The sequence below is a fragment of the Ranitomeya variabilis genome, chromosome 8 (genome assembly GCF_051348905.1).
Source record: "Ranitomeya variabilis isolate aRanVar5 chromosome 8, aRanVar5.hap1, whole genome shotgun sequence".
Lineage (NCBI taxonomy): Eukaryota > Metazoa > Chordata > Amphibia > Anura > Dendrobatidae > Ranitomeya > Ranitomeya variabilis.
The window spans coordinates 9,505,756-9,533,473 of record NC_135239.1 but is presented as its reverse complement, the minus strand read 5'-3'; the positions used below and the strand labels follow the sequence as shown (position 1 = coordinate 9,533,473).

Below are 27,718 nucleotides of genomic sequence, written 5' to 3'. Positions count from 1 at the left end.
TCCCCCGGTCACACATCTCCCAACTCGCCGGGCTCCGACGGGAAGCCGGAATTACAGAACCAACAAAAACTTCCTCTAACTGGTCATAGTTATTGCACTTTAATCCTATGGAGTGATTGTTTTCTTGCACAGGGAGATTTATTAAACCCATATTCTGTGAAATTGCATGGACGAAGCCTCTATGTTAAATTGCAAGCTGTAAAGTTCCACCAGTAAATGGACTGGAGGGTGCAGACAAATGTAACCTTGTGTCCTCGGCTGATGTCACGGAATTCTCAATGCCTTGTGCAGGGACAAAGAGATTTTCTTTTTAGAATTGATTTATCGCTGATTTATTTATTTTTTTTCCCGTAAACCTTAAATATGTTTTGGGCATCACATATTAGAGCGGCCTCTAATTATATTAAAATGAGCGTGTGGAGAGCCTGTGTCTGCCCATCGAGCGCCATCAGCCGTACCATAGGTGACCTGAAGGCAATTTGTCGCCATTACCGGCCGTCCTTGGACAACGGAAAAAGAAGACAAAAATATTTTCAGTCTGTGCGTTTTAACAGTTGGAAATGAAAAAATCTGAGTAAAGTTCCTCAGTTAGGAATAACGGCTCTGACCACCCATTGGCAATTGTTTCTCCCTTTTTTCTGGCTTTTCTCCGTTTTGTTTTCTTGTGACTCTTTTATCCGATGTTGTTCTGTAAGTCGCACATAAGTGCAAGAATGGAAATCTCCAGCTGTTCTAATGTTCCCAAACAACAACACTTTCGTGGTGTTGAGTAAAAATGACGGTTTATTAGACCTTTCACCTCCCGCTCTAGTGAAGTGGATCCGTAGCTACACGAAAACTATGTCGGTGTCTGTACAAAACTCAGCTCTCCTCTTATTTTTAGGTGGTGGTTTTAAAGACGACCTTCGGTTCACATCTGCTTTTAATGCAGTTTTGATGGCATTTGCTCTTGTAAAAATGACAGTAAAATATTTTACAGGTTTTTTTTTTAAATTACATATTCCAACCTTCCTGTAGATGTCGTTTTTCTTATTCCCACTCCATTTTAAAATCTTTTTATTTATTTTTGTTTTATGGCAAAAATTGGTTACATTACAAAACCGTATTTGAAAGCCCCGCTTGGGTTTCTCTCCCATAGACTAGTGACCTGTATGAATTTTGACGATGGTTGGCCTATGAAATCTGGTAAGAAACAGCAAGAAGATTTCTTGATGCCGGAAAAAAACGATCTTGGAATAAACTGGATGAAGTATATGGGATGAATTTTGCACTGTGACTGATTTCAAAAATTTGGAATTCAGTGACAAATCCTAATATTTTGCGCCTGTCGCTGGTGCATTGCCAATCTGTCGGTAGAGCGAAGACTATAGAATAACCTAATTATTAAGTGACTTTCCCATGTCTTGGAGATAAAAACACTCCTATTGGAGCACAGTGTTTCTGGCTTCATCCACCATTGATACAATCGTCTTTATGAGGTGGAGGAGGCGCCTCGGACTATCCCAGCTCTTACACATTGCACGTATACCAACTCGTGCTCTGGCTCATTTCTTTGGTTTTGTTGTACTCTCTCGTCCTTTTTTGAGCTAGGCATTTCTTCTATATCGTTTCCCATGGGCAGGTTGGGCCCGTGTCCTGCTCTGCCCTTATTCACATTGAGGTCGGCTGACACAAGTTGAGGTCTAATATTCGAGATGGAGTAGGACCATCCTAATTGGGTTACACCTTGTTGTGGTGGGATAACTTTTATTATTTATTGCGGTAGTGTTCACTCAGTCCCCTATGATATCTACGTGTAGCTATTGCGTTTTGCTTATTACAGGGTATATGCTCATTTTTGTTTTTTTCTTGGGTTTTCCCTCGGACTACTACATGATTGCTTACTGTTGGTAATATAGGTAGTGGGGAGAGACTGACTCCGCTGCTGGTCTTTTTTGTGAGCCCATATCTAGGCAAAGGAATTGTAGTTACCTTCTGGAAGTATCCAGTGGGTTCATCACATGAACAGATTCTATAGAGGTCTTCATACTTTCGCAATAATGAGACATTTAACTTTTGTTCTGTTCCTTTTTGAGCTCTTATTTGTACTTAAAATAATCTAAATATAAATTATGGATTTGAAGTTATATATTTATAATTTTAATATATGTACCATATATGTTTTTTTTTCATTCATTACCCCAGTTTTTTGCCTTGTTATATTACCTTTTGTACATATAGTAATAAGTGTTATTGTTACAAAATCTTTTATTTTTTTTTCCTCGAACTGTCATCAACTGTTTCCTCAATAACTAATTTGCTGCCGTTATGTCGCCAATTAAAGTGTTCCAACCTCAGCTGACGAGTGTCACCATAGACATGGCCTGCATGGTCTTGGGTTTCATCCAGTCCACCTTCGGCTGACAGACGTTATGCCTTGGCCATACGTGACATGAAATACGAGGACACTTCTTGTAGTTTAATCCATCCTGCGTGAGATCTTATATGCCTGTATAATCCGCCATAGGGTGCAGACGGAGGTTGTGGCGGTGGAGCCTGCCCTTCTGCTTTTTAATGAATAGATCTGCCAGTCTGTAAACATTATCAATCTGATCTGTGTCTATTGAGCAATGCGCCGGGTGTAATAACAAGCTGAAAGAAGAGATCTAAACAGCTGGAGGCTCCCCGTAGAGCTGCCGTCTTGGTGTGTTTCATAGACACAATGTTTATTTGGAACCTAAAATTTTTAGTTTTTCTTCCTCCGAGAGTGAGAAAATTGGTTCTTGCTCTCCTTACCGTGTTTCCTCCTGTTTCTAGTAATTAACAGCAAGGCAATAATTACAATTATTAACGAATAGTCAAACCCTTATCCTGTTACAAGCCGAGCAGCCAAAGTCTCTTCACGTTGCTTTCCATCTACCCCTTAATGTGGCCAACTCCTTGTTGATATTGATGACCCAGTATGACACATCTTAAGTCATTATTATTTCATTTAGTAGCTGTATGTATAGACCAAGAGGGAATCTGACTATCGATTCGCTGAATGGCTTGTAACATTGATTTATGAGTCAAGGATTTTGTGTGCTGAGCCAAACACAGTTGAGATTGCATCTTATGTGCGCATTGATTTCGTTTCAGATTTCACTTCACAGTAATTAGACTATGATCTCACAGATGTTAACGATAAATTTGTAGATATTTATTTTTTAGTAAACCAATTTTGCAAATCACTGAAATTTTCACGTTCTTTGTGATTGTAAAGTTCGTGCACAGTTCAGCTTTTCTTACAGTCCAGTCCTGGGGAATGAGCGTGGTGTGAAGGTCACTTATTATCTATTACTTTGGAGGATTAAGAGTAGGTGGGATGCCCTAAACCTAGGCTAAAATAATCCAAATGTGTCAGCAGATAGCATTGTCGCAAGTCTAAATGCCCCAAACACGTTAGATGGCTGTCATCCAAACAACTACCGGATCTCTCCCGACTGCCACCTACATGGCAACGTTCAGCTCGGCCAAGTCTTCCTGTGTTCTCAGTGAGAGAGCCACTGCCAGACTCCTCTGTCCTCGTCCTTCTCTTCCAGATTCCTTTCCTCCTCTTCCAGACTCTTCTGTCCTTGTCCTCCTCCGCCTCCACCAGACCCTTCTGTCCTCATCCTCCACCTCCTCCTCCAGACTCTTCTGTCCTCGTCCTCCTCCAGACTCTTATAATAATAATAATAATAATAATAATAATTTTTATTTATATAGCGCCAACATATTCCGCAGCGCTTTACAACTTATAGAGGGGACTTGTACAGACAATAGACATTACAGCATAACAGAAATCACAGTTCAAAACAGATACCAGGAGGAGTGAGGGCCCTGCTGCTCGCAAGCTACAACCTATGAGGAAAAGGGGAGACACGAGAGGTGGATGGTAACAATTGCTTTAGTTATTTGGACCAGCCATAGTGTAAGGCTCGGGTGTTCATGTAAAGCTGCATGAACCAGTTATCGGCCTAAGTATGTAACAGTACAGACACAGAGGCTATTAACTGCATAAAGTGTATGAGAACATGATGGAGGAACGTGATTATGTTGTTGTTTTTTATTAATAGGCCACACAGGGATAATTAGGTTAATGCGTTGAGGCGGTAGGCCAATCTGAACAAATGAGTTTTTAGGGAACGCTTAAAACTGTGGGGATTGGGGATTAATCGTATTAACCTGGGTAGTGCACTCCAAAGAATCGGCGCAGCACGTGTAAAGTCTTGGAGACGGGAGTGGGAGGTTCTGATTATTGAGGATGCTAACCTGAGGTCATTAGCGGAGCGGAGGGCACGGGTAGGGTGGTAGACTGAGACCAGAGAGGAGATGTAGGGTGGTGCTGAGCCATGGAGTGCGGGTAGTAGTTTTGTACTGGATTCTGGACTCTTCTGTCCTCGTCCTCCTCCAGACTCTTCTGTCCTAGTCCTCCTCCTCCAGACTCTTCTGTCCTAGTCCTCCTCCTCCAGACTCTTCTGTCCTAGTCCTCATCCTCCAGACTCTCCTGTCCTTGTCCTCCTCCTCCAGACTCCTCTGTCTATGGCTTATCTACAGGAAGAACAAAAAGATCGGCCTCTTAAATTTAGCAGGCCAGAGCTTTCTCTTCTCCAACATCATCTATCAGGTAACGTCAGGGGGCCCCATTCACATTACAATGCCCGTTGATCCCACTGATGTTGGTGGCTCACTTTTGTTTACTGTGTATGGTGGCCTTACCAATGGCAGGGTACCCAGATAAATGTTTCGTTATTTCAGATTCTTACCAGTTTTTGCCCTTTTTATATCTTGTATGAAACTATGTTTAAAAATATCATTGTGCAGTAAAGCAAAAGCTTGAAATCACTTTCATGGATGGACAAACACTGTAGATCTTGTCTGGTTACTCCAGCAGCCAACTTGACTTTTCTTGTGTCCAAGTAATTTTCAGTCTAGAAAGTTAACACCTTTTTTTTTTTTTTCACCTAATCCGCATCGGACATTTGTTATCTCCAAGCCTGGTATTGGGTTTGGTTTGATCAACTGGATTAATTTTTACATCAGGATAAAATTTTGCATCTTTTACTTCTGTAGCTTAATTTCTGAGCTGGATGTGCATCTGTAGATGGTGGGAGACTGGACTGACACCGTTGGCCAAGCATTGGCTATCTCGAGTGTATGGGCATGTTAATTGTCTCCACTTTGTAACTTAAAGAAAAGGCTCTGAGTGGGCATCCGGGCTAGTAGGGTAAATGGACTTTCACATCTGTGACCTTAGTAATACTAAAGACAGCCTGCCACCAAGTCTAGTGTCCAGTTATTGCTCTTATTTTATTCCCGCTGCTCTCCTACGTTTTCGTTTTTTTTTTTTGTTTGTTTTTTTGTTTTGTTTTTTGGGGTGGGGGGGGGGTTCATGTCATATGGTTCCAGAGATCTGGACCTTTTATGTAGAGTTGTAGAATCATACAATGTTAGAGTTGGATGGGACCTCAAGGGTCATCGTGTCCAACCCCCTGCTCAGTTGTGTACAATGTAGTACTATTTTGTATGGTCTTTACCAAAGGAGTTTTGCTCGCAGGGTAATTAAGCTGAGCAGCCTAAACACCCCCAGAGAATACCATAAGTAATCGCAAGACCCTGAAAATTAGCAGTAAATATAAAGGCCATATGTCTGGAACCATCCATAGCGTGAATAAAAACAAAAACACAGAACATTCCGAGTAGTGGGAATAAAATTGGAGCAAAATCTGGACACTTTAGACCTGGTCCTCTAATGGTGGCACTTGCGTTACTACCACTGTTCCTGTTGGACATACAGCGGCCCGGTGAGGTCTCTGGAAGGAGGCATCAGACGTGATATATTCCGGCCCCAATTGTTTCTTACCCCAGAGCAGATGCTTCTCTTTTGACTTCAGATCAGTTTTTTTTTTGTCCCAAAAATTAAAAATGGATACAAAATATCCTACCCCCCCAAAAAAAAACCCTTTCGGCAGAGATAGGAGTTTACAATAAGCTGCATTGTAGCAACCGAGATGCTTATCCCCCTGCGCCACCCTCGCCCCTTAGTTCGCCAGATGGAAAGCGGCACGTTAAGCTTCGTCTTCATCTGAAATTCAGGTTATAAGTTTTGTTATATTTTTTACATTTTCGGTCCAGCTGTCCTCAATCTTGGGATATTTGGGTGATTTGGAATGAGATCTGTTTGTTACACCAGATAAGCACCGTCTAATAGATGCAGCTGCAAAAAAAATTGCCTGTGAGTCGGCCCGTGGTGTCCACAGATATTAGCATATTTAACGCGTTTCTCAGCAGGACACTAAGATAGAACGGTTGTAATTGACTCTCTGAATCTCTCCCATTTCCTTCCCCCTTAAGCCCCCGTCTCACATAGCGAGATCGCTAGCGAGATCGCTGCTGAGTCACAAGTTTTGTGACGCAACAGCGACCTCCATAGCGATCTCGCTATGTGTGACACGTACCAGCGATCAGGCCCCTGCTGCGAGATCGCTGGTCGTGTCGGAATGGCCTGGACCTTTTTTTGGTCGTTGAGGCCCCGCTGACATCGCTGAATCGGTGTGTGTGACACCGATCCAGCGATGTCTTCACTGGTAACCAGGGTAAACATCGGGTTACTAAGCGCAGGGCCGCGCTTAGTAACCCGATGTTTACCCTGGTTACCAAAAAAAACAAACAGTACATACTCGCCTTTCGGTGTCCAGGTCCCTTGCCGTCTGCTTCCTGCTCTCACTGACTGCCGGCCGTACAGTGAGAAGTGAGAGCACAGCAGTGACGTCACCGCTGCGCTCTGCTCTCAGTGTACGGCGGCTCAGTCAGAGAGCAGGAAGCAGACGGCAAGGGACCTGGACACCGAAAGGCGAGTATGTACTGTTTGTTTTTTTTGGTAACCAGGGTAAACATCGGGTTACTAAGCGCGGCCCTGCGCTTAGTAACCCGATGTTTACCCTGGTTACCGGGTGCTGCAGGGGGACTTCGGCATCGTTGAAGACAGTTTCAACGATGCCGAAGTCGTTCCCCTGATCGTTGGTCGCTGGAGAGAGCTGTCTGTGTGACAGCTCCCCAGCGACCACACAGCGACTTACCAACGATCACGGCCAGGTCATATCGCTGGTCGTGATCGTTGGTAAATCGCTATGTGAGACGGGGCCTTTAGACTCTGTGTACGGAGATGTCTTATTAGTGCCTGATCACCAATACGTGATCTGGGGACGGCATGAATCATTAATAAATTCTGATCTCACAGAAGACGCTTTAAAGGCGAAGGCGACTGGTACCGGAGCCGCCACTTCCCGCCAAGTGAGGCCAGTTCATGTGAGAACGGCCACAGGTTGCTTTTCTTTCACGAAGGAGGGTGCGGGGGGAGACGGCCTCTAGATCTGTGACTTCCATGTTAATTAATAACTGGGATTCCAGACAAAACCTGAGATCCATAACTTCCAGCCAGCCGGCATCTTCATTGCTTTTATGGGAACTTTCCTTTTTATTAGACGTGATTTATTATGTGATAATAAAATAAAAAGCAGAATGAGTTATATCGCTCAGCTACGTGTTGGAAGAAATATGTAACCTGTAGGAACAAAGAGCAGGGAGTTGCGAGTCTCCTACGGAGGAGTTGTTTTTTAATTACTGGTGATGAGCACTGGTTAATGAGTTATTGGCAATAATGGTGGTGGGGTTAAAAAATAATTACATCAAAATAGATATAAATCTTCAATTAGATGTCATTATATTTCCTTTTTTTATTACATCTGACCTTTTTCTTTATTGCAGGTTTTCCATTGTTTTTGTTTAAAAACAAAATTGAAATTTTTATTTTTGTTTTGTTTTTCTAAATTTCTTATACTAGTTATTTAACAAATACAATTCTAAATGTTAGTTGCATTTTGAATTTTTACAAACATTTTTAATTTATAATTTTTTTTTTAATGATCTATTGAGTTAACTCTTCAGACCCTAGAATACTTGGATGGGCAATTTTCTAGGCTTCATGGAAATCCCACATATAAGTTCTGACCTCTGTCGTGTCATGATGGTGTAATTGCGCGTCTATGATGTTTATGGCTTTTCTATGGGGTCCACCTATGGATTAATCATTGGCAGAGTGATATTTTAGACACCTCTTAGTGTTCGCATGGTGTCGTTCTTTCGCCAGCGGCAGCTGAATCAATAGATGGGACACAGAAGTGAATTTAGATTGCACCCATGTGACTGATGTGTACGGAAGGTGTTAATGTGTACAGCAGAGTGAAGACATATATAACTGTCTCCTCCCAGACTGCTAACATGGAACATATGTCCTTTTTCTCTCTTGGTTACAGTTTTTCTTTTAAGGTTCCTCTTAACATTATAGACTGAGGTTTTTTTTCCTTCCCTTTTTAAATCTGCTTTTAATTAAATTGTCTGAGCTGGTCTACGTTAGACCTGTCTACACATCCTTTCCATTTTTCTTCATGCCTCGTTCCCTTTCCTTTTAAGCTATTTATCACCTGAATGTAAACTTATCCATTTACAACTTTTATCTGCTTCCCTAAATGAGATCTCAGGCCCCCCAAAAAATCTTAAAAAAAAATCTGAAATTGTACAGTTTTACTTCTGGCCACTGAGCCTTATCGTTTGACCCTTGCTGTTTTCAGAAGTCATCTCCTTATTATCACAGTCAGAATTGCAATGAAATGTATCAAATGAAAAGATAATATCAGATTTGCGATTCAAAATAGATACAGTTACAGTTCAGCTCCTCCAACCTCCCTGCACATTGGCCTCTGCACAGGTCACCGAGCATGCTCACAGTGATCCGCAGAGACGTCAGTGAGCATCTCCAGACTATTGCTGGCTATGCACCATGTGGATTTTGTAAGGTTGGTTTCTACATGTTACTAACGGCAGCTCTGGCAAGGTGGCCAGCCATGATAAAGTTGTACAGGGGACATAATAAATAATATGCATTCAGCAAATAAAAAAATAATAATAAAGAACAAAATTCTTAGCAGTGCATGGTTTCATTTAGTAAAAATTAATAGGTGATCTATTCAATAAATGGCTGCATCAGAGCATGCTGGGAATTCTAAAGTCTGCAACAGCCAGAGAGGAACAGGTTGGAGGTCACCGGTCGGTATGAGCTGTGCGGAGCTGCCTGTTGGCCATCATCATGTGGAAGGATATTTTCAACAATACACAATTAAGTCAGACATTTTGAAGTAAGATTCACGAGAGATTCACTCCATAGAAAACTAATGACGTTATGGAGGCATGAAGAATATTTATGGTTTTCTAACCCAACGCCTCTCCGGGGAATCGTAGCATCTGCTTGTGCCCCGTGCCTCAGTGATGTTACCGGTTCCTTATGAATTGATAAGCTGCACGGCCATAAATACAGGTTTATGTCCTGGAATTGTTTCCTCCACCATGAATAAGTGATGAGGAAACTTTCAGATGTTGGATTCGAGGCTGCTTTATGATCCGCGATGCATCTGTCCGATCGTCTGACAGACACGCCTGGATCATTACATGTTACATTACAGCACATGTAAACAGCCGGGTTTCAGTAAAGCTAAAAATGCTTTCCGACATTACAAGCAGAGCCGTTAAAGAGAAGCCTGTCAGGTACTCAGAGACAACGCGTTCCCGTAACTCATTGGTCGGCCCACGAGATGCGAGAGCAAGCCAGTGATGCATTAACAGGCTTTTTATATGTCAGCATTATGGGATCTTTGATAGGCCTTTAACTCAACAAAGGATGTTCATGATAAGATCTTTCGGTTGAAAAGGCTTGACTACAGAAGCAGATCACAATGTCTGTGTTTTATCTGGATGCCAGGAATATGTGCTAGGCTCTTGTCCCTGGGAGGTGGCATCACGTGGAACGTTACCTGTTCGCATTGTCACTTGGATGCTCGGTGGAATTCAAAAGCCCCGATAATTCTTAGAGTTCAATAAGTGCGGAAATAATAGAAGCAACACAAAGGGTCCGATTCATTATCTCATGGAATGAGGCGTCATTCCTATGCGCCTTACTCTTAGAATTTCTTCTTTTAAAGTGTTTTTATATATACGGTAATTGTATTTGTTTTTTTGATTGTTCCTCATTGTGGGTAGAGTTTGGGGCTTTCCAGGAAATTTTGTCTATAATTCCTCAATTGTAACTGTTTGAAAAGTCATTACATTTCTGCACAAGCGTTCTCCGGCACTCTACATAATTGCTGTTTTCTCTACATCTGAAAAGTTTGCACCAATTTTGCATCATTTAGATAATCATGTGAATGTTTGCTCTGAAAAAAATGCAGAAAAGGTTAAAGACTAAAATAAAGAGAGATTTTGGTATTAAGCAAAATGCACGTACCCCACTTTTGAAGAATTTGGCTCCAAAAAAGTTAACAAGTACCACAAAAAAAAGAAATGGCTTTACAAAAAACTGCAACTCATGAATTTGGCCCATAGTATCCAATATAGTAAGTAGATGTAGGATAGAAGGGAAAATTCAATCATGCAGTCAAAAATTGATCAAGAGACTGTGTTTTATGAAGGTCATGAAAAAAATAAAACAGAAAGGGATTGTTAAAAATAATTAAAAGGTACCACAAACGGAACATAGATCTAAAGCGGAAGGTGTGCAGACCGTAATAAGCTGTTCCATCCCGAACCATTCATCGGTAAAAATACCACTACTGATCAAAAAGAAATTAAAGTGCAAATCAAAGACATCAAAAAAGTGACACAAATGTGTATGAATGTAGAAGGCCAAATTATCGTTATCAAGCCGAGAGGAAGAATACAAAATGTTACCTCTACAGGAACCTAATAAGGGAATAAAAAAACCTTTTGATATGATGGGAGCATCAAAGTGTCACCAGTTAAAGAGAAAAGTAGCCAGAGGCTTGGTCCCTGCCGGCTCCCTGTGTGCCGTCACATACAGTGCCTTCCTCAGGGTCCCCTGTGTGCCGGCACATCCGGTGCCTTCCTCAGCGCCCCCTGTGTGCCGCTACATCCGGTGCCTTCCTCAGGGCCCTCTGTGTGCCGTCACATACAGTGCCTTCCTCAGCGCCCCCTGTGTGCCGTTACATCCGGTGCCTTCCTCGGGGGCCCCCTGTGTGCCGGCACATCCGGTGCCTTCCTCAGGGCCCCCTGTGTGCCATCACATCCGGTGCCTTCCTCAGGGCCCCCTGTGTGCCATCACATCCGGTGCCTTCCTCAGGGCCCCCTGTGTGCCGCTACATCCGGTGCCTTCCTCAGGGCCCCCTGTGTACCGCTACATCCGGTGCCTTCCTCAGCGCCCCCTGTGTGCCGTCACATACGGTGCCTTCCTCGGGGTCCCCTGTGTGCCGCTACATCCGTTGTCTTCCTCAGCGCCCCGTGTGTCGTGTCACATCCGGTGCCTTCCTCAGGGCCCCCTGTGTACCGCTACATCCGGTGCCTTCCTCAGCGCCCCCTGTGTGCCGGCACATCCGGTGCCTTCCTCAGGGCTCCCTGTGTGCCATCACATCCGGTGCCTTCCTCAGGGCCCCCTGTGTGCCGTCACATCTGGTGCCTTCCTCAGCGCCCCCTGTGTGCCGGCACATCCGGTGCCTTCCTCAGCGCCCCCTGTGTGCCGTCACATCTGGTGCCTTCCTCAGTGCCCCCTGTGTGCCGCTACATCCGGTGCCTTCCTCAGGGCCCCCTGTGTGCCGGCACATCCGGTGCCTTCCTCAGGGCCCCCTGTGTGCCATCACATCCGGTGCCTTCCTCAGGGCCCCCTGTGTGCCATCACATCCGGTGCCTTCCTCAGGGCCCCCTGTGTGCCGCTACATCCGGTGCCTTCCTCAGGGCCCCCTGTGTGCCGTCACATACGGTGCCTTCCTCGGGGTCCCCTGTGTGCCGCTACATCCGGTGCCTTCCTCAGCGCCCCCTGTGTGCCGTCACATCCGGTGCCTTCCTCAGGGCCCCCTGTGTGCCGCTACATCCGGTGCCTTCCTCAGGGCCCCCTGTGTGCCGTCACATCTGGTGCCTTCCTCAGCGCCTCCTGTGTGCCGCTACATCCGGTGCCTTCCTCAGCGCCCCCTGTGTGCCAGCACATCCGGTGCTTTCCTCGGGGCCCCCTGTGTGCCGTCACATACGGTGCCTTCCTCAGCGCCCCCTGTGTGCCGCTACATCCGGTGCCTTCCTCAGCGCCCCCTGTGTGCCGTCACGTACGGTGCCTTCCTCGGGGTCCCCTGTGTGCCGTCACATCCGGTGCCTTCCTCAGCGCCCCCTGTGTGCCGCTACATCCGGTGCCTTCCTCAGCGCCCCCTGTGTGCCAGCACATCCGGTGCTTTCCTCGGGGCCCCCTGTGTGCCGTCACATATGGTGCCTTCCTCAGCGCCCCCTGTGTGCCGTCACATCCTGTGCCTTCCTCGGGGCCCCCTGTGTGCCGTCACATCCAGTGCCTTCCTCACCGACCTGACAAAGCGGACTGGCATCCACAACTCTGTTCACATTGATCAAATGTGGATTTAGGAAATACTGGTTCTCCTTTGAGAGAAGTTTTGTATGAATTTTTATTTTTTTTTTTTAAAGAGACAAAGGTAGAAAAGAATTAGATTTATTCTGCAAGAAAGCCTTCTCATTAGTACCACCTAGAAGAGGCGACTATATCCATGTCTGACTTATTGCTTCCATGGAGAACTGCCTCTTAGATTCCATCCTCATCTTCCCTTAAGGAGAACCAGTACTTCCCCTTATGTACGTCACACCGAGCCTGCCCGACTCCACACTGGTGAGAGGCAAGCACCCCCAAACAGGCTCTGGAGATGAGTTTCTGGCTTGGCATTTATGGCAGGTCATGTTACAGGGTTCATTAACGGGTTGGACTTCTAGGTGATGGTTATGAGCGTTTCTTTCTGGCTTGTGAGAGTGCTATGGGGAAAAAAGTGGCATGCCCCTTATCTCTAACAGTTTCCCCATGGAATGACAGTAAGACTAATTGACATTCAGATCCATGGAAATGCACACTGCAAATCCATGGCACAGAGCGACTCATAAATGCCTAAAGCTGGGCATACGCATGGGATGACAGACGGACCAGTCTACCGATCTCGGTGGGAATTGTCTGACCATTTCATGTTGTCGGCACCAGTGAGACCTGGCAGTGGCTTCTATACAAGCATTCTGCTGACCACTCATACGTATGGCTACTTTATAATTTCATGACTTTTTTTAATTGAACAACAAGTTGACATTTGATGATGGTGTGTAAGAGATGAGCAAACTTATTTGTAGGACTCTGGTCAAGCGTCTAGCTCCCTATTCCGTGGCTGCTGCACGGATGCTCTACAAAGCGCCTTCCATCTGCCATCATCCATGACTCTTCTTGTTATTAGCTGGCCTGATGTGACCTCATGTGTGTATCACGCCGCAAAAGATGAAGTCGTGCCCGGCCAAGAGGTGCTTGGGGTAGCTGGCAAATAGGAGGCGGTTCATGGGGCTCCCTTCAAGTGATTACTGTTGTTGGTGGCTGGACTAAGGTCCTGTGAAAAGATTGATTCCTCTCTAGTATTTAATAATAAAAACAAACACAATTGTTATTTTAATGAGCATTTAATCAAATTCTGATATTTGTCAGTAGTTGTTTTGACCTCATGTGATTTGCTGAAACTTCCCCTTTAACTGATACCTTGTTTCAAGGGATGGTGCTCGGCTAGATTAGTGGCGATCAGTCCTGACTCCTGCTCTGTTTAGTGACTCGCCTGGTATTGTTCGGTGATGTCTGAACTTTAGGAAGTGCCTTCGCTTTGACATGTTTGATGTTTCTTCGGAATGTGTAGAATTTTAGAGTTATTTAAGCATCATTCTGTCTATTGTTCGCGAACGGAGCGTAATGTGTGAATGAAGCGTTACATTGTGGCCAGAATATCCTGTTTTACTTAAAGCTGGCATTTTTTTCCTACCGTGACTTGATCAATTCAGACGGTCACATAAAGAGAACTTCAGCATAATCTGTTGAAGGATGTCCATGAATGGTCAGATGAACGAGACATCTGCTCTTTCCTCGAACCACCCTCTATGAATATCCTATAAGGATGAGACATCTGCTGTTCCTTGGACTTTCATCCATGAACATCAAGCGTCTTATTTTAAATGGGTTGTACACTACTGGACATCCCCTTTTAAATGTCCCCAATGTGCTAAATTAAAACAAAAGTCTACTGGCTCTGCACTTCTGCTTTGAGGAGCCTGCTGGATCCCTGAGTGATCATTTCATCCTTGCCGCCATAGGGGTTGTAAGAAATCTGAAAAAAATGGGCCAAGGGAAGGGGGAGATGACCTCAAATAGGTAAAACCCCATGCTTACATGCTGAATCCCTGGTTTTGCCTCCATTGGCGTTCTCCTCGCTGGTCTTAGTTTACTTGGCTTCAGTAATGAGGTGCCATCTACACATGTGACCAATCATTGGCCTCAATGATTGGCTGCAGTGGTCCTATGTACCAACATGAAGTCATCATTGCAGTACAGTGAACAAAGATCATCAGGGATCAGCGGGGGATTTAACATGTAACTAGTGCTTCTTTTATTATTTTATGACTTTTTATGTTGATCCTTGATGACCTCGTTGCTTTTGTTGCACATTTTGTAGTTTCTGTTGCCTTTTATTGTCGTCGTCTTTGAAGTAATCAATGTGATTTCTGCACCATTTCTTGTATTCCCGGCATGGCGTTACTGACAAATGTTAATTTATTTTTCAGGCATGAAGAGGAGTGATGTCTATCCCTCTCCTCAATGAAGTTGGTCTTGTTTAACTGGATTCATTAAGGAATACAAAGAAATCATTACAAGGGATCAATAATGGTGGCTCCTGGCAGCAGAATGCAAACCCATTGGTTATTCCTTCTTATCGCCATCTTGCAGTGTACAGAAGGTAAGCCTCTTTGTCCCTACGTGACATTAGGGCGGTTAATGGTTCTAGTTGTTTGGGTCCATGATTTATGTCATCTGTGATGTGCAGCTGGTCATGAAAGCGCCACATTCACCTCCTCGCGCCATGATATCTGTGCGCCGCCTCGGCCATTGACGTGGAATATTCACCGGGTGTCTGTAGATCCTCTCCATGAATTGGTGATGGTCCTCTAGAAGCTAAACACAGAAATCCTATTAGATTCATCACTTATGTCAACATCGCTACCAATGTATCCGGAGCAGGACTCTTAGTGATGGTATACGAGTCCTAATTCATGGCCAACGCCCAAGGTGGACCGGCTTTTGGGTTTGATTTCCTTCTCGTGTAATGAAAGACCTGATACTGTAATTACCAAATTCATTACAATTCTGGAGGGGATTTTTGTGATCGATTTGGTATATAATGCTGGATAGCTTCATTTCTGAGCTGTTGGGCGACGTCAGGATTTACAAACCTTCCAACATATTGAGACTGAAGACAATTGCTGAATTACTAGGTGGAGCACCGTGTTTTGTGATCTTTGGGATCAGTGTTTTCCCCCACTGTTCTGAAATTGTACATGATCCTACAGGAGTTTTTGATTTTCATGTTTAGTATTGATGATGTTGACCTACAGCAGTGAAACCCGATCAGTCTGTGGACAAGAGGCCACCTATGGGAATACCTGTTTGTCTTTTCCAGGATCTTTTGCTCTGATTAATGGCCCTATGTGTTTATTTGTAAGATCAGAGGATTGCCAGTCCGCCCAGGCTGTATTTTTAGCATCTGAATAGCCTGTGTTCAATTCACTGCTGCATTTTTCTTTCACTTGTGGAAGTGATACGCTGCACAGACCTGCCCTCTCCTCGGCACAATGTGTCACTTCATGGATAATGCCTCCCTTTGTTCATTTCACATCAGCCCCACTGATCGCATTGAGATTTCCCAATAAGGTAAATGAGGTGTTAGTTTGTATCTCTGCAATATCTTCCCTCTCCCTTCTCCTGTTTGCACCCTTTATGCTTTGGCATAAAATAGACTCTGTTAATGCAAATGTTCTGCATCCATGCACCCAGAGAATTGCCAGCGCTACATGCTGACTCCGAAAAATAAGGAGTATGCAGCTCATAAAGCCAGTCCGTGCTCAACATGACATTTTTCTTTTGGGGGTCTCTTTGTGTTTTCTATATATTATAGAATTTGTGAGTATATACATTAATGCAAATTAAAAAAAAATAAAAAAAAATAAAAAAATATATATATATATATATATATATATATATATATATATATATATATATATATATATAATTTGGAACAGCATCAAGTACTACCTTACAAAACATGCAGAGCTCTTCTGACCAGCAATCCAATGATCACCAATAATAAATTCAAAGAAAAGAGCAGCACAAACGAAATGAAAAACAGTGGACTTTAATGCCTGAACGGCGTGGCAACGTTTCGGATGTGTTATCCTATCTCAAGCCTTGAGAAACGTTGCCACGCCGTTCAGGCATTAAAGTCCACTGTTTTTCATTTCGTTTGTGCTGCTCTTTTCTTTGAATTTAATATATATATATATATAATGTGTGTGTGTATATATGTATATGAATATATATATATATATTTTATTACGCATGCATGCATGACACATTTTTTCCGCTAAGTGAAAAATATTATAAAAACATAAAATAAAAAACCAATAAAGTAGAAATTATATAAAGCACACAAGAAAATGTTATAAACGAGAGAATAAATTCTAATATAATTTACTTTTTTGTGTGTTTTTTTTTTTACGTTTATTGTCTTATGTTTTTATTCTATTTTTCACTCGGTGGAATACTAAATCTATGGGCCGAATCCTATGATGAGCAGTTTATTGCGAGCGCTGTCACGAATGAGGCGTTTCTGGAGACTCTGAACTAAACACGTGAGATAAACTTGTAATCACGGGGCAGAGGTTGTTTAGCTCCTCCTGTCAATCATCTTCTCATGAACAGAGTTCTATTAAAATAAGAGGGTTTACACAAGATTAAAAAAAGTCTGATATATTTACTAGAAATAGCGCCACTCCTGTGCATGGGTTGCGTCTGGTATTGCAGCTCTCCTCCATAAAAATGAATTGGCATACGGTAATAATACCACATGCAACCTGGTGATTTTATATTTATTTTTTTAAATAAAGAAAACTTATTTTTTATTTAATCTGGGGACATTATCTTAGATGTAGTATGCCTTAACCTTCTTGCTGCACAAAAACATGAAGCATTGATTTAGTCATAGGAGAAATGGAGTCAACAAGTCTAGATAGTAGAAAGGCGCTTAGTACTCTATGGTAACTTTCAGTGGGTTTTCTGAAATTATAAAGAAACAGCGCCCTCTTGTGCATAGGCAGCATATGGTATTGCAGCTTTGCATCATTCATTTGCTGTTGTATTACCAGACACATCCCATATACCAGTATGGTGCTGATTCTAAATATAAAAATAGGGTTTTATTTTTTAATAAATTCACATACTAATTAAAGTGTGATCGGGATTTTGCTCAGTAACTACAGACAGTGTCAGGTCGGTGCCGTTATACTGATTACACTGATACCTGGTGATGAAATCAGTCTTGTGGTTGTTGTGTAATCTTTATATGCAGTTTTCAGTAATGATATTCTCGCGCTTTGGGGCGGGGCTGTGGGAGGGGTCACATGTGGGCGGGGCTGTGGGTGGGGTTCTATGTGGTCCTCTTCTTACATATGCATGTTTCTAGGCTTATGACAGGTCACTTATCCCTCACTGACCCGCCCCCTATTTTACATACTGCATAGAATATTGTTCGGTTACAAAAAAAATTAACATTCATCAAATTGGTGCTGGCGGCGGCACCTGCACTGTAGTATGATACAATGGATAATATTGATATATTAATTTGTGATCTTAGTCATGTAGTATTGTGGGGAGAAAAAAAAATATCTTTATCAAAATGTTGCCAGTGGCAGCGCCTGTGCAGTAGCATTGTGTTCCGATAGACAGATGTTCCCAAGTTTATTTATTTTTATTTTTTGTAACCCATCGCATGTAACAAACTATTGTGTGATTACATGTTTGTGTTACATGAGATTGGTTAGATCTGATTGATTGGTTACATGTCATTGGACGGTTACATGTTATTGGTTACTGTACATGTTATTGGTTGGTTATATGTGGGTGGTTACTGTTACATGTTATTGAATAGTTACATGTTATTAGTTGATTACTGTTACATGTTATTGGATGGTTACATGTAGTTGTTTGCATGTTATTGGTTACTGTTACATGTAGTTGTTACATGTTATTAGTTGATTACTGTTATATGTAGTTGGTTACAGGCTTTTGGATTCTGCTGAATTGTGCGATTCCCCCATCCCAAACATGGACAGGATATTGTCATTAATTATCTCAGTTGCTTAACAATACAATGTGTGATGTGATTGCAGGTGTGTAATTATAGTGCAGAAAGCGCCGTATTCCCAAGGGCCGCACACACCTGGAAGGGAATCTGGCACCTGACATTGTTTGGGAAAGTAGCAGGATTTTTTTCTCAATCAGTGGCATGGATTTACCACTTTCCAAAAGTATTGTCACCTTTTTGTTTAATTGGAGCAAATGAGTATTTCAGAGCACGTTCACACGTTCAGCATTTGGTCAGTATTTTACATCAGTGTTCGTTCCTCTTCTGATTTTGGCTACAATCAGAAGAAAAGTGTAATAGAAACTTGTCACCACTTCTGTATTTATCACCCACTCCTGGTTTTGGCTACAAATACTGATGTGAAATACTGACCAAATACTGACATGGCCTTAAAGTGGTTGTCTTTTCTAACTAAAAGCAGTACTCGGGATGTGGATAGAGTGAAAATAACATGTGGCCTCCTCATATCGTGGTCCTAGTCCAGGTCAGGCTGCTCATTGGTCTGCATTAGAGGCAATGACCTCACGGTTCTTCTATCACTGTCACGCTGAGGCCTGTGATTGGCTGCAGCGGTCTGGTGACTAGAAGGTCATTGGATGTTTCTCTGTAATTCAGCTGCCAATCACAGGATTCAGTGTTTTTCTTCCCGCTCTAGATCATCAGTGGGGAAGTCGGTTGAATTTGGTTATTTTACTCCATTTTTGGCCCCTGGTAGCATTTTTATTAGACCCTTTAAGCACCAATGTCTGACAGAGCCCTGCTTTTTGTGAAGGGTGAACGGTCTCCCATTATAGCGGACATGTCCTAGAGATTTTCTTTTTTTTAGGTCGTTCACCTTTAGTATCATTATCTTTTATTATATCCCCTCGTGTTTATATTGTTATCGTCTATTTCACACTTGGGCGGCAAGAAGTAAATCCTAGATGAAACCTATTAAATAAATACATTTTCAAGGGCAGCCAATGTGCGCCACTTTGCATCATTAGAAAAGGTTATTTAAGTGGACGAGATCAACCTCCTGAATTTCTCCGGTTTCATGTAAAAAAAAAAAAAAAAAATTGTTTATTTCTGAAAAGCCTTGGAGCGTTTTCCGCAGCTTGAGTGAAGTGTGGTTCAGGCACCTTGACCGCGGAGGGTATCTGAGCGCCAATTAACCTTCAATAAATAAACGCCGCGCCTTGATGACTTTGATCATTTACGTGAAGAGTACATTTCTTATCCCGGAACACAAAAGCTCTTCGACTAGAGCAGAAAATGAAGACCAGACGAAATCTCATAAACGTCACGGGCGCTGGAGGAGGGTTATTTACTCTGGCAGTGTTTTTGTTAGGGGGCTTATTTTAATCACGGGCAGCGGAGGTTAATTACCAGCCACGCTCAATAACCCATAAATAACGGACATCGACTGCTATTGTCTGATTCATCCATGCTCCATAGATCACAGCTAATTATTATACTTACCGCTTTATGGGTTTTGTTAGGAAGTCACTCTGATTGTCATCGACTACGGCATTGTGTCCGGCTGGCCGTGGCTGGAGAGATTTGTTTTTCCATTAGGCTCATGTGGATTGATCTTAAATCACACCCAATGTAACGCGTCACATGTCTAATGGTGGAAACGAGCTTCCATTAATAATCTTTGTAATTATTACTCATCACATGCGCCTATCCTGTATGGAGGCTCCACTTTTAGGCCTCCAGTCACCCTAGTAAAAAAAATAAATAAAAAAAATCCCAATTTGCTAAAATTTTCCAGTGCATTACAGTTGATGTTATATGGAAACCATCAGTAAGACTCTTTTATACCCTGTGTATAATATCAGAAGGGATACTTGGACTCCCATGGTCACCTTATTAGAATATCCATACACCATTAGAATAATGTCGGCTCAACCTTACGTCTTTTATTGGTTCGGCCAAGAAATGGATGACTCCACTATCCTCAATGACAAGTGTTAGATTTGAGCATGCCCAATCCTTTTGCTCCACTTTGAAAACACCCATGCTTCTGGTTGAGGGGGTCCTGGTGGAATGACTGTTGCTCTAGCCCTCTGTCAATGACTGGTTGTGTGAAGGATCAGAGCGGTCAAGAAGTCCAGCATCACGATCTTCCCTTAATCCCGAATTCTGAGAACCTGCGAGACATTGACGTAGAGCAGGGGTCCCCAACCTGTAGCTCGGGAGCCACATGTGGCTCGTGGTCCCATGAATTGTGGCTCGCGACTGTCTGCCAGCTTGGTGCATTAGCTCCAGGTCTAGCAAACAGGTATGAAGAGTACATCTCAAAATGGTGAATTTTTGAGTAGCCCTGCACAGAAGAGCAAATCTGGATGCACATATACTGGATTTAGGGGTTTAGAGATGTTTTAGGTATGGGGGATGATATTAAAAGGTAGAGCCGGTTCTTGAACCTGAATGCGACAGTGTGTTCGGAGTCCTTGATGGGAGAATACTGAATTGGATCATTTTGGTAACCCTTGGATCTCAGTGCACTCCTTTGGAGTGATTTCTGTGGAAAAGTTTCGGTTATCTTTATACCCGTAATGGGGGCTTTGGTTGACACTACGTTGAGGGAGACAGGAGCAGGATGTTGCTCGTGACCCCCTCTCAGAGCTGAATGTGGCTCTCTAGGTCAAAAAGGTTGGGGACCGCTGACGTAGAGCTTCATGCACACTACACTATTATGTCACCACACACCTTAGGCTTCTTTCTCATGTCCAACATTCCTGGATCGCAATGCCAGACCTGCCAAGGGTTTCGTGACCCGCACCCACCAGCCTCGTAGACAAACAGACTTGGTGGTCTGTACATTGTGTGGGTGGCTTCACAGCTCATTATGTGGAGACGTCATGGGGTCGTGTGCATGGAGCATCTTCTTGTCAAGGTGTTTGCAGGTTGTCAGAATGGGGGATTAGCTGGAGATCATGGGGGCAGGTAATATGGACGTCTTGGCAGTCGTCTTATTTAATAGCTCTCTCTACATCCTTCTCACAACTGTTAACTTGGCTCCGTGCACCACAAGTCAATGAGACACGATTCCGACGAAGAATTTCAGTAATTTTGTAGGGTTATTTTTCTAGTGAGTAAATTACGCTTTGACCTAATGGGTCACCACTTGTCTTCATCGGACATTTACTCTGATGTGATAAAAAATGGTGATAAGTGTCTGATCCATTTGAGTCTGATCAACAAAATAGGGAATTTTTGTTCTCTCCACAGGGCAATTTTATCCTGGTTACAAAATGTCTCTGCAGGTTAAATGTTCGACCGACACTCTATTCATTTTCTATGGGTCTGCATGAAAAAAAACGAGCACAGTGTTTGTCAGCCCCATAGGCAATGAATGGATCGCGGTTGGGCGTGTGCTAAAGCCGCTCCATTCCAACAGGGATAAGTGCCCCTTTCCGCCATCGGACCCCCATCAATCAATAACTTATCACCTGACTTGTAGTAGATGAGAACTCTGGAGAACTCTTCGAATATGCCGTAGGATGTGAAGTCTTCACAGTACTATATACAGTTCTTTCAGAGCGTTCCCCTCCATCTATATACAGATGTCAAAAATTACATTTGAAGGAAAGAAATAAGGTATTTTCCTTTAAAAATATTAAATTACCCATAGCAAAAATTCCCAAATTCTTCTCATATTTCTTAGTAGTGTCTACATTAGGTAGAAAAAGTAGAAAAATGCCACATTTCGGCTTGGAGCCGGGAATTGTGAATTTTTCGAGTGTACTAGGTCAGGCTCCAATTATTTGTTCAGTGTGCTCAAGTTAAAGCTGAAAGTTATCCGTGTTATTCCGATGCTGTAAATCAGGCCGGAGACACAGCTTCTTTCAGTCTGTATTTAATATCGAAGTAAGGAATAGGTTTTTCTTTTTGGGGGGGAAATCGAGTAACTGGGGAGGGGGGAGAGAACAAGTTTCATATGTGAATATTAACATGGCTGAGAGCCACGTAACTCACGCGAGAGGCCATACACATTTCTTACAACCCGCTCGTGGAATGGAAAGCGGGCCAAGGGCAACACCGTAAAAATTAGTAGCACCTAATATGAATGAAAAAGTGTAAAAGTGGAAATAAATGTTATGTTAGAGACGTGAACTTGGATGACTGCTGGAGACGTCCCCCTTTAAGACGCCGCAATGGAAATGCCGCGGAGCATTTTGCAAGATCTTGCAGCTGTTTCAGAAAATGAAATTAATTCCCCGCTGTTAATCTTGTATGTTTCTGTATAATTTTTGAGGGATTGCAGGTGTAGGCAAATTACTCATTATTCTGTAATGAACTTTATTTTTTTTTTTTTTCGTTCCCTCTTCCTTCTTTCCAAACAAATCCAAGATTCTAAGTAAAAATTCTGTGTTCTATAAAACAGCAGAAGAGGTTAAATTTTTCTCTCGACTGGGTACAGCCAAGCGATTTGAGTGGCACATGGAAGGATATTCTCCGACAGATCACGCAGTTGGTTGCTTGATAAACATAAGCCAGTTTCTGTTGCTTAAAGGGCCGTCGCTGAGTTAGTTCCAGTGGTTAGTGTGTGTCTTGCTGTGGGCGAGAAAACCATTGCATCGAATGTAGACTTTGTAACCAGCAGTGGCGAAGACAAAAAAGAAAAGAAATCTGTCTGTGCCAGGAACTAATTCCACTGTAATTCCTTCTCTTCTACTTTCCCGTCTTGTTACAAGTAAAGTATTGGCGCTCCCGGACGGTATTTTTCAATGGCGTTTTTTGCAGCAGCCAGTTGTAATGACCGTTGCCGCGGGGGCTTCTTATTTGTGACATAACAGACCTCGCTTCCATCTCGGCCACTTAGAGGGTCTTTTTGGCCTTTTCTTCCCAGTACTCAACAGTCATTGACTTTCAGGAAATTCCCCTCCCTCTTAGTTCTTTATTACTTAAGTAATCTCTTGGCTGCAAATTGCAAGGAAAAAGAACCGGTGCTTTCATGCAACTCGAAAGAAAATCCGCAGAGACAGTAAACCAAATTTTTACAAGCTAATAAAGACAGACCTCCAAGATCAGAATAATAATATTCCAAAAAGGAAGAGGTGGGAGAAAAGGAGACCTGGCTGCTCCGATCCCCGGGTGGTGGTTTGGTAAAATGAAGTCGGAAATCGAGTTGGAGTGAATTAAGATCCCGCACTCCGACCAAATCGAAATAGTCAAGAGACAAACTCCCAATTATAAAATTGCTCTCAAATTGCACATCTGCTATAACTTTTATCAGAAAAGGAAGCCTATTAAATGGAGCATTTACTTTTATATGCCCTTTTTATTTTAGTCATGAGCCGTTTCGCCCGTGACTTCGCCACATTTCGTCCCCTCTCGTACAGAATGCGCAGTCTGTATTGTTGCCAAACACCGGCGCATTTTTATGGCTAAACTCTCACTTTACTCAAACTTTCCATTTTTCTTTTTGCTTCGAGTCATTTTTTTTTTTTTTAAGTAAATCTTCTCTCTCAAAGCCCACCTGTTCCTTCACCTAAAATATATCTATAAAAAAACTAGTAGTTTTTAGCAAAGTAACGATGTATCAATTCATAGTATTTACTTATATTTAATTTACATTCTTTAACTTTTTTTTTTTTTTTAAAGCAAAGGCGCAGTCACGAGTTTGGCCAAATATACATTTCCACTGCATATACTAAGTCATTTGTCACAATGTCTCCAATTTAGCGCAGGTAAAAGACTGAATGCAGTGATTTTTTTTTTTTTTTAAATACGGACTTTTTGTTTATTTTGCTTTCTCAAATTAGGTACATTTGTCTACCTCTGGCCCATGTTGTGTGCGGCCTAGGGATAACATAAATTGTAACTTCCAGCCTAAATACTGGATCCCTAGAACAACCATGTGTTTTTGTAGGACAAAATGTATTCGGGTGATTTTTTTTTTTTATTGATTTTTTTATTTCCCCCCTGGTTTGGCACATGGGAGTCAATTGCTGCGTTTCATGATGATAAATTATTATAAATGATCATGTCAGCACTGACTTCGGTGTAGTGTTCCCGGCATTTGCTTTGTGCATTCATATGGCTGTATAGGCTGATGCAATATACTGGATTCTCATATCTCTCTCTCTCTCTCTCTCTCTCTCTCTCTCTCTCTCTCTCTCTCTCTCTCTCTCTCTCTCTCTCTCTCTCTCTCTCTCTCTCTCTCTCTCTCATAAACAGATCCAATTACGAAGGGTACATTATTTAACATTGCGGAGAAGGTTTTTGATGTGAGTCTCTTGGAAACCATCTCCTTTTTGCAATGTTGAATCGTATTTGCAAAACTGTTTTCGTGAAGAGACCGTGGGTCAGGGCCCATGGAGAGGCTTTTATTTCACATTTTATGGCAGCTGCTTTCTGGCTGTGGATATAAAGGAACTACTGATCGAGCGCACACCAGCGACATTTATGTACAGCTCTGGCAAAAATTAAGAGACCACTGCAAAATGTTCAGGTTGTCTGATTTTTCTCTTTGTAGGTATATTTTTGAGTAAAATGTAAATGGCTTTTATTCTATAAACTTCTGACAACATGTGTCCGAAGTTCCAAGCAATAAATTTTGTATTTATTTTCGAACAAAGAAAAATGGTCAAAATTTAAAAAAACAAAACCCCCAGTGCTTTCAGACCTCAAATAATGCAAAGAAAACAAGATCATGATCATTTAGAAACAACAATACTCATATTAGAACTCAGGAAGAGTTCAGAAATCAATATTTTGTGGAATAACCATGATTGTTAATCCCAGCTTTCATGCGTCTTGGCAGCTTTCCACCAGTCTCACACCGCTCCTGGTACAATAATGTCAGCCGTTCTTCTTTGTTTGGTGTCTTGTGACTATCCATCATCCTCTTGATTACATTCCAGAGGTTTTCAATGGGGTTCAGGTCTGGAGATTGGGCGGCCATGACAGGGATTTGATGTGGTGGTCTCTTCATTTCTGCCAGAGCTGTATATGGCAAAATGGCTTTATTTCATTCATATCTCCCAATACTCTGTACCATCTCTATAGCATGATCGGGAAATCGAGGCAAAGTTGTTTTTTAATTTGTAGAGGTTTCTAGAAGAATAAATAAAGTCCTATAATATTATTTTGTATGTTAAATATAAGCATAATTACTGCGTGACTGTGTGCATGTGTCTAACGTGTGTGAGATAGATATATATAGATATATATAGATATATATATATATATATTATATACAGTGTATATATATATTTTTTTTAATATTATTTAGTGGGTGCAGGTATATCTATAATGTATGGTATATGTATAATTTAATATGTGCGCATATATTGCATATTTTTGATGTGTATATCTATACAGTGTGTACAAGTGAATATATACTGTATGTGTGCATGTAATATAAATATACCGTACATGTGCCTACAGGTGTGTGTATATGTAATGTATTTGTCTGATGTGTGTGACTGCCATGTACCCAGTAGCCCTCTGTATCACACTGGCCGGTGACCGGTTCATGCAGCGTTATTTGAACTCTCCAACTTATTTTATTGATGGTCGGACCAAACCCGGCAACTTATTTTCACCTATTGTGCCCCCCATTTCCTCGAACACTGTAGCTTGTGGACCCTCGCTCCTCTTGGTCTGCTTTGAATCACGTGTTACTTTGTATTGTCTTTATTGTTTGCACATGTTCCCTCTGTAATGTAAAGTGCTGTAGAAATAATGATCTCATTGCTATGTGTGTGATCATGTATGTTGCATGTGTACACGTGGCATACATATGTCCCCACTGTTAGTAGCAGTACCAATGTGCCTGTATGATTTATTAATTACTGAATCTTATTTATAGGCCAATGATAATGAGTGATGAGGGGATTCTGGACCGTTGCGCCCAATTGTGCCACAATATTTAGTTGACATTGTATCCATTTCTTGTATCCATTTCTGAGCCGCTGGCCACCTCCTCCTTGTGTGGAGAGGAGGACCAATGAAGTTGTATCACAGTTGTTCCTCTTTGTTTCTGGCTACTAAAATTTCCCTTTTTACCATTCTGCACAAAGGAGTAAAGTGCAAAATCATCTGTTTCATTAAACTCCTGTGACTTATGGCGGCGTAGATTGTGTTAGAGCGAGAATTGCGGAACGTGGTGAAATTGTCACTGGTGGCTTTCAGGAATGAGAACAATTCGTGTTGGTACATGCAAGGGTAAAGCTACCTTAAGGCAAAATGACACACATTAAAATGCTTTGTCTGCTAAAACCATTTTTTTCTGCCTTTTGTCTCTTGAACTTTCCTCTGTGAGTTTAAAGTGATCCGCGAATCTCTAGAAGTCTGTGTTTTCACATGGTGTCTGGGAAGTGACTTGGTCAAAGGCTAGAAAAGCGCTCGGTAATGGTTCCCTACTAATCGCCTAATTTGACGGGTACATCTTCAGATGATGTCTTCCCTTCTTTACTGTAGCAGGGCTGGATTAAGAAGGCAGCTGACGGGTCTGTATCTCCAGCTCCTTCTCCAGTTACTTGGCGCTTTGAGATTTTGTTTCCTTTCTTATACCGAAGATGATCTGAAGTTGCACGATTTTTTTGCACGTTACTAATTAGGCGCTCACCAGAAATAGGGGAAAATATGATTCCCTTTAAGCCATTTTTCTGGCATAAAGTCACAACATTTGGCACAAGTAGTATTCATGCAACTTCTCCCCCTCACCCCATCTTTACCCTTAAGTTAGTTTTTACAAAATCAAATAGTTTCTAAACTCTGCATCACATCCATTCCTTTGCAGCATTTTTACTCGTTCTAATAAATGGGTAAAATACACATAACTCAAGTTACTTATCAAGTGGACATTTTCTGCTGTGTTTTTGATGCAGAAAATCTGATGTAAATAGTCAACATTTGCACAATTATTTACGATCATTTTCTTGCATTAAAAAGTCTCTAAATGTTATGCCAGTCACGTGCTCCTCTAGGCCTGAGTTTCTGCTTTCAAAAAGTTTTAAAACTTGACAAAAGTGGTAATCACGAACACAAAAAAAAAATTGTTTATCTTTTTGCCGTCTTTGGTATGGGCCCATCAGATGCCCCTGTGACAGTTTTCTCACATAAAAATTCCTAAAATGTGGCATAAGGGGTATTAGCACAATAATTTTGCAACATTTTTGCTTTTTTTTTTTTTTCTTCAACCATTAAAAACCTCAAAGGGTATTTTTACAAAATGTATCCACTTTTTGCTCTTTTGGGCCATAGTCATAACTTTAGTTCGTTGGAAGGTAGCAACAGCACAAAAAACTTCCTCTAACACTTGGCAGAAAACGGGTATATATTCTAGGCACATGGCTGGTGTAGATCTCATTTTCTGGCACACAGGCATCCCCGGAGGCGAGCATTTATGTCTTAGTACATTTGACGCACCTTATGGCGTATGAAAGAACAGTTGT

General features: G+C 42.2%; 1 protein-coding gene across 27 annotated transcripts in view; it reads left to right on the top strand.

Moving 5' to 3' along the window:
• ADGRL2 (adhesion G protein-coupled receptor L2) overlaps positions 1 to 27,718 on the top strand; it is a 202,702-nt gene that overhangs the window by 18,795 nt on the left and 156,189 nt on the right. For all 27 annotated transcript variants that reach the window (XM_077277691.1, XM_077277688.1, XM_077277687.1 and 24 more), the window contains exon 2: positions 14,692 to 14,864. In XM_077277691.1, the coding sequence (XP_077133806.1) occupies positions 14,792 to 14,864 (73 nt within the window). In that variant the 5' untranslated portion in view covers positions 14,692 to 14,791. The remainder of the gene's footprint in view (positions 1 to 14,691; positions 14,865 to 27,718) is intronic.